The sequence below is a fragment of the Esox lucius genome, chromosome 7 (genome assembly GCF_011004845.1).
Source record: "Esox lucius isolate fEsoLuc1 chromosome 7, fEsoLuc1.pri, whole genome shotgun sequence".
Classification (NCBI taxonomy): Eukaryota; Metazoa; Chordata; class Actinopteri; order Esociformes; family Esocidae; genus Esox; species Esox lucius.
In genome coordinates, this window is record NC_047575.1 from 38,081,308 (window position 1) to 38,094,703 (window position 13,396).

Below are 13,396 nucleotides of genomic sequence, written 5' to 3' on the forward strand. Positions count from 1 at the left end.
GGAAAGAGAAAGAGTGAGAACAAGAGATAAACTGAGAGAAACATTTAGAGAGATAGAAAGACATAGAAATGGAGAAAAGAGAGAGAGAGTGAGAACTGATAAATAAAAACACAGAGAGAGCGAGAGAGCAAGGAACAGAGGGAGGGTGTCTATTTTTTCTCACCAAAACAATTATAGCTAGCACAACGTCATTCTGGGCAACTGCCTCATTGCCCAGCGATTGCACCTCCGACAGTCCATCCTGCTATCCGGCAAAACGTGGCCATGTCACTCAAACTCTGACTGGTGCGATGGACATTGTTGCGGGCTAAAGTCATGCCATCCGACACGTTTAATTGGTGGCCGGGAAAAACAAGGATATAGGGGACGACATTCAGACAGTGACCCTGTTGTGCTGATGTTCTGGGGCCCACCGCACGGCAGCACAGCTCTCCCCTTATCTCTCTCTCTATCTATCTGTTTCTATCTCTCTCTTCTATGATGTGTGTTCTGTCGACGGTGATTAAAGAAGCTCTCTACAGTCTGTCTGCTGCCTTACAATCAACGGTCTGGATGTGAGCCTTAATTGCCCCGTCACACTCACAGTCAAGGGACAGTGAGGCTACAGCGATAAAGGGCTAGACACCCCTGGCATCCGACTGACTACCGGAGTTATTTTTATGGCTACGTGTCTTCTCTGACAACACATTTCATCTGGGTGATCGACACAGGCTAAACAGCCAACTCTGCGGTTGTGTCTGCCTCTTCGTAGCAGTGTTTTTCCCAAGTCTGGCTGGTGCTGTCTGGTAAGTAGCCCCGGGTCTTGTTCTGTTGCGGCTGGTATGTTTGGTGTGACACGGTGTGTCACTGTGTGTCAGTGTGTAATGGCAGACAGCCAAAGTAACTGGCGATGACGGTATTAGTTTTGCTGTTACTGATTCAAACTATTCGGGATGTATAGGCTGTTGTGTGTTGTAACAATAGCTGGCTGCATTCAGACATGTTGCATCACTGCCTAGGAGAGGTGCAGTCAAGTATGATCTGAGGTTAAACGGATACTTTGGTAGTATTTTTTTTTTTAAACACCCAGTTTTTCCCCCAATTCTGCGGTGTCCAAATTGCTTCATCGCATTGACACCTAGCACACTTAAGACAGTCAATGTCGAGATATGTCTCATCCCCTGTCATTCTGGTTCTTATAACACTTTTTGCTCAGGCAGGAAGTTTTTACAGGAAAGAACTCTTAGGCCTTAGACGTTTGAGGTGGTTACGGTCGTAAAGAGAGGTTTGAGATGGTTACGATCTGAAGATAGAGGTTTGAGATGGTTAGGGTCTGAAGATGGAGGTTTGAGATTGTTAGAGTCTGAAGATAGAGATTTGAGATGGTTAGGATCTGAAGACAGAGGTTTGAGATGATTGGGGTCTAAAGATAGAGGTTTGAGATGGTTATGGTTTGAATATTGATGTTTGAGATGGTTATGATCTGAAGATAGAGGTTTGAGATGGTTAGGGTCTGAAGATAGAGGTTTGAGATTATTAGGGTCTGAAGATAGAGGTTTGAGATGATTAGGGTCTGAAGATAGAGGCTTGAGATAGTTTGGGTCTGAAGACAGAGGTTTGAGGTTGTTGGGGTTTTAAGATAGAGGTTTGAGATGGTTAGGGTCTGAAAACAGAGGTTTGAGATGGTTTGGGTCTGAAGACAGAGGTTTGAGGTTGTTGGGGTTTTAAGATAAAGGTTTGAGATGGTTAGGGTCTGAAGATAGAGGCTTGAGATGGTTTGGGTCTGAAGACAGAGGTTTGAGGTTGTTGGGGTTTTAAGATAAAGGTTTGAGATGGTTAGGGTCTGAAGATGGGGTGTAAGGTGGTTAGGGTCTGAAGATAGAGGTTTGAGGTGGTTCTCGTCAGTTGAACCTCCTTCCAGAGTGAGTAGTTTGGTTGAGTTTCCCCTCAATGTGTTGGTCAAACAGGGCTAATGGTTTAATACCCCTGCAACTGTAAATAAATGACAGAACCCATCTGTTCACTGTGTGTGTGTGTGTGTGTGTGTGTGTGTGTGTGTGTGTGTGTGTGTGTGTGTGTGTGTGTGTGTGTGAGTGTGAGAGAATGTGTGGGTGTGTGTGCTGTATCTAATTTCTCAGGACAGATGCATGTCCCTGTATGAATGCAAACTGTCTATTCTGAATTAGCTCTCTCTTGCTCTGTCTCCCTTACAATTCAATACTTTGAAGGGCTTTAGTTAAAAGGGGAAAAATATGTTAATATTGACAAATAAGTGGAAAATGAGAAAGCTATCCTGTCTCTCTTTTTCCACTATGTTTTCTCTCTTTCTTTCTCCCTGTCTCTCTCCATTCTCATCTCTCTTTTTTTCACTATTTTTTTTTTTTTTTTTATGTTCTCTCTCGTTCTTTCTCTCTGTGTGCTGAGAAGGGATAAATGATCACTTCAACCAGACGAGTGTCTCCTGACAAATCTGAAGTTCGGATTGCCTTCAGTCTTCACCAAGACTCAGGTAAGACACTCACACACACACAAACACACACACACACACACACACACACACACACACACACACACACACACACAGATACACACGCACCTTACTTCCTCCAGCCATTTTGCATTATGATCAATCAGTCCAATTGATTATATGAATCCCTTTTTACATCAGCAGTTGTCAGAAAGTGCTTTTTCAAAACACCCTGCCTGAAACACCAAGGAGCAAGCAAAAACAGGGTTGATGCACAGTGGCTAGGAAAATCTCCCTAAAAGTGCCAAAACTGAGGAAGAAATCTAGAGAGGAACCAGGCTCTGAGGGGTGGCCAGTCCTCTTCTGGCTGTGCTGGGTAAACATTGTAATAATTAACAAATGCATATGGGATGTGTCGGAGTCTGTAAAACATAATCCATGTCAGCAGCATGACCAGATGTACAAGGACATGGACGCCATCCAACCACAACCTGCATCCCCTGGCTAACATTTTCCTAAACGGTCAGACCGCAGCCAAACAAAAATGTTTGTTCCCATATTCAGCATATTGTTGCACTCTAATGAAAACCATTTTAATTTGCCTTCAGTAAAGTGGCACCAGATACTTCCCTCAGTTAATTCCAGTAACACCGTTAATGATTCAAAGACTGAGGACATTCTGAAGTGACCAAAAGCCAAAAGATGCTCATCTGATATGTTGCTAGAACAAGTCTCCACACTAATGTGTTGTTCTGTTCCTGAGCAAGGCAGTTTATCTGGCGACAGGTTGTTGCTGGCGACAGGAATGTGTTTTTGGTCATACTAACCTGTTTAAATAGTGTTGACAAATATGTGATAATTTTTTTCAACCGACAAAGATGTTGTATGTGGATTTTTTCTTTCAGATACTTGGGAAATCCAAACACCCAGTCAGTCCCACCTCACATTTCCAGGAAATATAGATTACTGCATCCCCTCACTCCCACCCAAAATGCCCCCACTCCACACACACACACACACATCGCACACACACATCACACACACACATACATATACTGGCAATAACAGTTCCCGAATGAACAGCTTTACTCCCCTTTCTTTCTCTTCTATGAACAGACAGACAGGTGTCTCTCTATTTCTGTTGGCCTGTGGTATCTTAAAAACAAACCCTCCACATCTCACACACACACACACACACACACACACATTCACGCGTTCCAGTCAGGGTGCTTTAAAACCTGTGGGACGGGCATCAGGCTGGCAGCTGCAGCTTTGCCATGGTAGCATCAGGTTTCCTTCCTCACAGCCCCCCAAAATACACACACAAACACACACATACACACTTCTGCACTATGTGATTTACACTGAAGCTTTAGAACACTGGCCTGTATTTAAAAGCATTTAACACACACACACACCTTTATGCTCAAACAGACACACACACATGGGCAGTAATTCTGCTACCTGTATTTTCGAGACCTAATGAAACCATGACTTTTCTTATGGAAATGTTTCATTCAGGTTTGGCGCTCATAATAAAGCCCATAATGCATTGCAGACATTTTTATGTTTGCATTTCAATCATATTCAGAGCGATTAAAAGTTAGAGAAATCAACTAAAGTCCCTAATCTTAACCCTGACTCGAAACTTAACTGTAACCTTCCCCCCCAAACCCCATTATAACCCTACCCCTACACTCAACCCCAGGCCCTAGAAGCCTATTATAAAAGTGGGGACGGTAATATGATGTCCATGCCAATGAGCACTTAACATGAGTAATTATGTCTTGTCCAGTTGTAATACTCACACACACATATCATATGAGCCTTGTACTGCAACTGTTTAAGTTGGCCTGTAATAGCATTGACCATTTAATTGTATGGGACGGATTTCAGTGACTAAAGTATTTGTCAATGCCACTGGTGACTGGCTAGCTGCCTCATTAGCTTGCAGACTGACTTGCTGGCTGGCTGATTAGTTGACTGACTAGCTGAATATTTGACTAGGTGAATGACTGACTAGCTGAATGAATGAATCAACTGTTTTTAGAACTTTGCAACATCTCAGTATTCTAGAATTCCAGCAGGACACAAATGATGAGGAAAAACATGTCTTTCCACCTGTCTGTCTTTCCGCTTGTCTGTCTTTCTGTGTCTATCCACCTGTCTGACTGTCCGTCTGTCTGTCCATCTGTCTGTCTCTCTCTCCGCTCCCCATTCTGACAGAAGGAGAAGGCAGTGTATTTCTTTAGTGTTTTTCTCAACTCACCAACCATTAAAACAATTATAATCTAGAAATATTCAGAAGCCCCTTGTGGGTGTATCTCAGGGAGCTGATTAGTGTTTTTACAGTGTGAAATGCAGTCATGTCAAGGTGCCGTAGGTAGACCATAGCTGGACTTCCAGGAGATAGACTGGCTGGCTGATTGGCTGGCTGACTGACTGGTTGACATACTGAGTTGCTGGCTGTCTTACTGGGTGGCTGACTGACTGGTGGACATACTGAGTTGCTGACTGTCTTACTGGGTGGCTTACTGACTGGTGGACATGCTGAGTTGCTGACTGTCTTACTGGGTGGCTGACTGACTGGTGGACATACTGAGTTGCTGGCTGTCTTACTGGGTGGCTGACTGACTGGTGGACATACTGAGTTGCTGACTGTCTTACTGGGTGGCTTACTGACTGGTGGACATGCTGAGTTGCTGACTGTCTTACTGGGTGGCTGACTGACTGGTTGACATACTGAGTTGCTGACTGTCTTACTGGGTGGCTGACTGACTGGTTGACATATTGAGTTGCTGACTGTCTTACTGGGTGGCTGAATGACTGGTTGACATGTTGAGTTGCTGGCTGTCTTACTGGGTGACTAACTGCATAACAAGGTAGGGACTAGGAAAGGTTCTAGCAAAGCTGTTATGTACTGGCTCTGTAGTGGTTCTGAAATAGTCTAGCAGAGCTGTTATGTACTGGTTCTGTAGTTTTTCTAAAGTGGTCTAGCAGAGCTGTTATGTACTGGTTCTGTAGTGGTTCTAAAATGGTCTAGCCAGGCTCTTATGTACTGGTTCTGTAGTGTTTCTAAAGTGGTCTAGCAGAGCTGTTATGTACTGGTTCTGTAGTGTTTCTTAAGTGGTCTAGCAGAGCTGTTATGTACTGGTTCTGTAGTGTTTCTAAAGTGGTCTAGCCAGGCTCTTATGTACTGGTTCTGTAGTAGGTCTAAAGTGGTCTAGCAGAGCTGTTATGCACTGGTCCTGTACTGTTTCTAAAGTGGAATAGCAGAGCTGTTATGTACTGGTTCTGTAGTGGTTCTAAAGTGGTCTAGCCAGGCTGTTATGTACTGGTTCTGTAGTGGTTCTAAAGTGGTCTAACAGAGCTGTTATACAGTGGTTATGTAGTGGTTCCATGCCATGGTGAGTTAGATATTCAACACCATGTTCCTCATTCTTAACACTCATTAACATTTTGACAATATTGATCTCCTTTCTTTCATCAGAATTCAAAGATGTGGTGGAGTCAGCTCCTACATTTCCTGACCTGGAACAGAGACTACAGGTGAGGAGAGAGACAGACGAGACACGGGGTCAAGGGAGAGGAGGGTACACCAAGAGGACACATTTGAGAATATCCCGTGTGTCTCTGTCCCTTTAGTGAAGAAGTCCTCATATAGATAGGGTGGTCTGAGAATAGCTGCTGTTGTTGCACCGATGGATGCAATACACGTATAAATACATTACACAGGAACAGACACCCCTATTCTAGGTTCTGCACACAGAAGGTAGTTCCTTGTCTAAACTCTGTGTCCGTGTTCAGGGTTTTGATCCAACTGGTTTAAATAACTAAAGACTATGCTAATTGTACTGACTGAATCAGATGTGTTACTGCTAGAACAAAAGCCTGCACCCATATTCAGGGCGCACAGCATTTCCGAGTACTACAGATCTAGGATTAGCATGGAGAAAAATATGAAAATACCTCTTTCCACTGCTGGAACTCCCTCTGGAGAAGAGATATATTATTTGTAATTGTAATGATCTAGGATCAGTTTTGTCTTATTAAGGTCACAATGAATGACATTTTAAGGACTGATGCTGGATCAGTGTCTTTACTCTGAAATGCTTGTGGGATATGAGGTGGGGTCCACTCCTCGTTAATTCCAGTCAAGTAAACCTCCTAAATGTCCATCATGGAAAAGCATTGAAGATCTTCGGATTAGGAATTTAATGGTTGTGCTTCGTAGATTATCTGGATGTGAATTGACACCTGTCATTCTTGGTGGAGACGTTAATGTGACGCTGCCCTCATACACCAGGGTGCGCCATTTTCACACTGCCTTCAAACACCAGGGGGCAGCAGATTCCTGTGATGTTTGGAGGGGAGGAGGGAACGCTGTGGAGAGGAGTGGAGGGAGACACAAACATACACACACACACACACACACACACACACAGACAGACAGACACACACACACTGTAGTATTAGGGTTAGACTGCAGTATTAGGATTTGGGTTAGACTGTAGTATTAGGGTTAGACTGTAGTATTAGGGTTAGGGTTACACTGTAATATTAGGGTTAGACTGTAGTATTAGGATTAGACTGTAGTATTATGATTAGACTGTAGTATTAGGGTTAGGGTTAGACAAGTATTTTGGTTAGACTGTAGTATTAGGATTCGGGCTAGACTGTAGTATTATGATTAGGGTTAGACTGTAGTATTAGGATTAGACTGTAGTATTAGGATTAGACTGTAGTATTAGAGTTATACTGTAGTATTAGGGTTAGACTGTAGTATTATGATTAGACTGTAGTATTAGGGTTAGGGTTAGACAAGTATTTGGGTTAGACTGTAGTATTAGGATTCGTGCTAGACTGTAGTATTATGATTAGGGTTAGACTGTAGTATTAGGATTAGACTGTAGTATTCGGATTAGACTGTAGTATTAGAGTTATACTGTAGTATTAGAGTTATACTGTAGTATTATGATTAGACTGTAGTATTAGGGTTAGGGTTAGACTGTAGTATTAGGATTAGACTGTAGTATTAGGGTTAGGGTTAGACTGTAGTATTAGGATTAGACTGTAGTATTATGGTATATAAACCTGGATGTTATTTGTTGACTGCAGCCGGTGCCACCCTGTTCCTCTTTGAGGGAATCTGTCCAGCTGTACAAGGACCACTGCAGGATGGCCAAGGAGTTCTACCAGGTTAAACACGAGATCTCAGTGCTCGAAGATCGCAAGTAAGTCACTGTGACTGCAGCTTTACCTGAGGGGAAATAACCAGTGCAACTCTCCTCATCAAGTTCTGGTCCTCAGATACACCAGGTGGAGGGCTGGCCAGCATGTTTATTTTCAGGCAAGCCTTAGCTGGGGGCAGAATTCTGTCAGACAGGGCAGTCGAACATATTTTTTTACTTTGTCTATTCTGTTGCTAGACCTTCGGCAGCCACAGGTGGTACCCTCTGCTTTGTCCTCTTAATGATCGCCCTAGTGTTTAACTCTCACCTGAGACTGTGGGAGATGGTTGTCGCTGGGAATTCGAACGGCTCCATCATGAGTCTCAAGACGGAGGGTTGAGGGGCTTTCCCAGAGGTCAGGCACCACCCCCACCACCTCAGTCTGTGTCTCACACTCCACTCCAGGCTGATGCAACAGGGGTGTTTGTCACAGTCTGAGGCAAGACATTCCACAGCACACAATCAACTGCCTGGGGATCTCCTTACAAATCATCCTGCTGCCTGGGTAAAAATAGGGTTGCATCATGACTCACACACACACACACACACACACACACACACACAAACACAACACACACAAACAAACACACACACACACACACAAAACAGACACACACGCACAACACACACACACACAACACAGACACACACACACACAATACACACACACAAACCACACAAACACTCAAACACACACACACACACAACACACACAACACACCCACAAACCACACAGACACACACAAACAAACACAAACACACACAGGCAGTTTGAAAATCAAAACTCAACAGACAGACACACCTTCTGGGAGTTCAGTGTGACTGAAAACATTGGGCGTTACACTGAGACTTGACAGCAGAGAGGGAAGAGGCAACACCAGTCCTCTTCTTTACTGATACTGGGTTGGCCGAGTGGTAGTCGGTCAGAACCTGAATTCTATATTCAGACCCAATCAACTGCACTCAAATGGATTCTGTTCATGTTTTTCTCATCGATCTACATGCAACATCCCATAACGACTAAGCCAAAAAACAAGTACCTCTGACAGAAGACACTCCTCAGTAAAAGAGCCTTGAAAGCCTGCTGAGTCCTTTAGGTGCCAAGTGGGTTGTAACGTGACAGGAGTAAAACATGACAGGGGCTGAATGCTTCTGTAACGCACTGTGACTCTTACTTTAAACTCAATCAGAGGAACAAGGTCCTGCAGTTACATGTCCTGTTTAACCCAATTCAAAGCTTCATAACAAAAAAAAATCTTTGGAAACTCTAAACACCATTGTCTCAGAATTAAATACAATGTCTTTAGATGTGACGGTGACTAGATGATTGTCTTTACCAAAGTTCTATACAAATTCTATTGATTCAAATGTTAACATGTTAACACATGTTACAATGTCTGTGAAATACTTGTATATACTGAAAATATTTTTTATAGAATAGCAATATTGGTGTTATTGTAAATCTCTGATCATACTTTAAACCCATCCCACATAAACTGTACCTAGAATTAACAGTTCTGTGTGTGTGTGTGTGGCAGGGAGGGTTGTTATAAAGGATTGCAACACACACACACACACACCGCAGTCCAAAGACCATAGTTTCTCTAATAAGTGAGCTGGCATTGCACCAGAACGGATTGCATCAGAACACCACCTAGTCCCTCCACGTAGCTAACCTTCATTTAAACCAGGAAGTAGCTTTAGAACAAACATCTGGCATGGAAGGTAACAATGGAGTCACTGTTCAACCAGCCCAACATGTGCATTTCAGAATGTAAAGTGTCAAGTTTTATTAGTCAAAGGTGTATGATACACTACTCCTCCCTACTCCTCTCTGCCACTACTCCTCCTCTCCCACCCTTAATCCTGCTCTCACGCCTGTATTTCCCCTCTCCCACCCCTACTCTCCTGCCTCTACTCCTCCTCTCACCCCCCACTCCTCTCTGCCACTACTTCTCCTTTCCCGCCCCTACTCCTCCTCTCACGCCCCCCCCCCCCCACTCTTCGTCCCCCCAACTACTACTCCTTTCCTGCCCGTACTCCTCCTCTCCCACCCTTACTCCTCCACCATCCATACTCCTCCCGCCCTATACTCCTCCACTCTTACCCCTACTCCTCCACTCATGCCACTACTCCTATTCTCTCATCTCTACTCCTCTCCTGCCCATCTCCTCTCACCCCCTTCTCCACCTCTTACTCCCCTATTTCTCTCCAGGCGTAAGCTGCTGGCTGAGTTGGTGGAGGATGAATGTGTTGCCATGGAGATGGCCTGTCGTGAGGAGGAGTTCCGGGTCCTGTCGGAGGAGAACGCTGCCCTGCTCAACGTCCACACTGAGCGCGCTCAGCAACTGGAGACTCTTAGCTCCACCAGTCAGACCAATCAGGACAGCGCCGCCTCGTGACCCCTAAACCCCACATGTCCCAGGGACACTGGAAACCTCAGTTGAGGCCTTCCAAGGGATGACTCGGCTGTTTTTTGGAAACTGAATAGGATTTTCGTGGATCCATAATCAGTTCCCCAATATTCAAACTCATCTAAAAAGGCCGGCTGATCTGCTGATGTGTGCTCCTACATTTTGACCCTGTAAACAAGGGCCTCTGAAAACATTAACGGTGGACAAATGCTCACTTCCTCAATCCTTGCTTCTTTGCCGTTTGTCTCCTTGACTCCCTTCCAGGATGGTGCTCAATTCTCTTTACATTCCAGTTAATTCAAGCCGTACACCTTTCTTCCAGTTCTCTTTAATACTTTTCAATCAGCAGCTTTTTACAACTTAGTTTAGTAACCGACTGAACTGGAGTCGAAATGGAATTGACCCTAACCTGGCGAATTGAACAAGGAGAGAGGAAGCAAGCACAGAGGAAAGAACGTTTGAGAAACTGAAACCTTCGTTGTGTTGGTGTGTGAGACTCAGGGCTTGGGGAGATGTCTCGGTTATTTAGATGTGGTCCATACCAATAATTTAGGTGGGGCTCCTAACCCTTTTCTCTCTCTCTCTCTTTCCTTCTTGAGGGTCTTTCAGTTAATTATGGTGTTGCAGGAAATGCAAACATGTGGTGTGTTCTAGATTTAAAAATACTACTCAAGTTTGACATTTCCACTTAAAAATGTACATAACCCTACAAACCAATGTCCAGTAACTTTGATCTGTGTAATTCACCTCCTGATGGATTATTTCCCTGCTGCTGTAGCAAACTAAGCTAGGTCTTTTATGGGTTGATAATTCAGTATGTGATGTTGTAAGCCGTGAAGCATTTAGATGCCGTGGAGTGACACAGAGGAATACTCGGCCAGTGTTGAGCAACAATACAAGGGAAGTCAAAAAAGAAGTTGGCCGGTCATGATTACAATCAGTTGGTTGCTAATTGCCTGTTGAGCTGTGGAAACTGTTATTACCCGAAACAGAATATTTAGTATGACGTAGTGTTTGTAGCCCACTGAAGTTTTCAATTATCAATAAATAAATACCTTTTGTGTGGACGAACCCTTTCACCATGATTCATTGGTTTCAATTCCTGTCTAGTTTGGTTATCATGACCTCATCACTACCACGGAATACGGAACTCTCTGTGTCACAATAGATTTACTCATGGATTGTGAAAGCAACCATCAGCTGTTAGAATGAAGTCTCTTTCACACCATTTTGCACTGTATCCCACTTCATGGCTCTTAATCACTCCCTCACTCACTCTGTATCTTTACGTAGACCAATCATATGGTTTTGACAAGTCAAGTTAGTCAGAGCTTGACACGTTTTAACATCCTCAGTGTGCAAAATAAAGTGAAGTTGGAATTTAAAAAATAAATAAAAGTGGAGTTGAATGACTGCGTACTCCCAGAGAGAAGCCCTCCTGCTGTTTGGGAAAATATGTATCCCACAGTCTCTGAAACAGCCTGGCCAAGGTAAGCAGTTTGGTATTATGCTGGTGTGGGGAAGAGCTGGGCATCATCAATGCCATGCAAAGAATGTGTGTGTGTGTGTGTGTGTGTGTGTGCGTGCACATCAGACAGAGATGACAAGCCTGTAGTTGTGTCAAAAATCCAACCCACTATTTAAAGGGCCAGCTGCAAGTTATTCAAATGAATGTCATTATTTGTATTTGAACTAATGATAGTGTCATAGTAAACGTCACATATGCCTACATCAACACCAACAACCCTGACCTTTTCTCTTTTTTGGTCTCATTCCACACATACACACACACACACACACATAGCCTTGCATTTCCATCTTTGTTGGGATCAGAAAACCAGAAACCCATGTTCCCTTACACTAACCTCCATAATCCAACATTTTTGCCTGAATTTAACCTTAATCCTGGTTGGCACACAGCTATTTTCTGGTCCTTTGAAGGTTACAGAAACAAAAATGTAACATCAAAATTTGTTTTCTTGATCTGCACTCATCTACTATGAACGTCATAAAACTTTTTTGGTGAGGGTAACATTTCTGTTTTATAGTATTGAAAGTAAAAATTGGTCTGTGGATTAAACACTGTGTTAGATATTGTAAATCTCTTATTTCTAGTTAATATACATAGGAATCAGCTACATTTTTATATAAGATTTGAAAGTCTGTAATGAGTGATGGTAGCTGGCTAACATAATTTCATCACAAAGTTTGGTCAAATGTGAGCGGAGTTGGTTGGCACATGCATTTTTCTGGATTTTGTTGTTGTTATTCTATCTCTCACTGTTCAAATAAATCTACCATTAAAATTATAGACTGATCATTTCTTTGTCAGTGGGCAAAAGTACAAAATCAGCAGGGGATAAAAAAAAATTTCCCCTCACTGTGGCTGTATCATATTGATGTTTTAACTAATACTGATAACCAGCAGACTTAAAGTTGACTTCGTTTGGCATGATCATAGTTTTTCAGAAATAAAACGTGTTGCCTTTCTGATGCTAATGGTAATGGTACATAAGCAAAACAATTTTAGCTAGCTAGCTGAAGTACACTAATGTTATTGAGTTAAGTGTTGTTAGTTAACCGGCTGTTTAGGTAGTTCTGAGTTGGGCGCCAGATAAACCAAGGCAACATTAGCCTGTCTTCACTCATAGAATGGGCCAACAAAGAATACAGTACTTAAACAATATTACATTTTAAACCTGTTCTTTAGTTGACATGCTTTAGTTAAGCAAAATATAAGTCTTAGCTCTAAGCACAGCTATTGCTGTCATCATAACCATCGGTCTTAAGGCACTTGATCTGGGAGTGTCCATCAAGATGATAGAATCTTTACAGCACAGACTGCTGTGGAATTTGTAGGTAAATTAATGAAATCTAACCTTTTCCCATTTTTGTTATTTTAATCTCACCTTTCAAAAGTTTTAACACTAACTTGATTACAATATGTTCCAGTTCACCTCCTGGTGTCCTAGTAACAGATTGCATTGTTCTCTTTAGATGCTTAACGCAGGAGTGGCCAGCAACATGCAGACGATGAGAACGGGAACCCTTTACCAGGGCACCTCATTTAGGTGACGACTGTGAAAGGGAGCCTCTTACACCTGGAAACAATCTCACATCACCCAGTGCAATATGTAGACCATACCTTGTTTTTGATAATGCTTACATTCAATTCTACATTACAAACAATGAACCTAATAGTAAAATCACCAAACACATTGTCTATACTCCGCCCAACACAACCACTTTCTCTGCTGGTGTTTTAAAGCCTATAAGCACAACCTGGCTTGTACTTTACTAATCTT

The 13,396-nt window shown here is 42.9% G+C and overlaps 1 protein-coding gene across 2 annotated transcripts; it reads left to right on the forward strand.

Moving 5' to 3' along the window:
* The first annotated feature begins 94 nt into the window (after positions 1 to 94).
* Positions 95 to 11,130, forward strand: map3k7cl (map3k7 C-terminal like). Of its 2 annotated transcripts, none has more exons than XM_020048113.3 (5): positions 95 to 785; positions 2,404 to 2,488; positions 5,937 to 5,995; positions 7,565 to 7,680; positions 9,893 to 11,130. In XM_020048113.3, exons 2-5 carry the CDS (start codon positions 2,413 to 2,415, stop codon positions 10,077 to 10,079), a joined length of 438 nt encoding a protein of 145 aa, XP_019903672.1. In that variant the 5' UTR covers positions 95 to 785; positions 2,404 to 2,412; the 3' UTR covers positions 10,080 to 11,130. The 2 variants fall into 2 exon arrangements, with proteins under 2 accessions (XP_019903672.1, XP_019903671.1); XM_020048112.3 differs by having other exon boundaries at positions 2,407 to 2,488.
* The last annotated feature ends 2,266 nt before the right edge of the window (positions 11,131 to 13,396 follow it).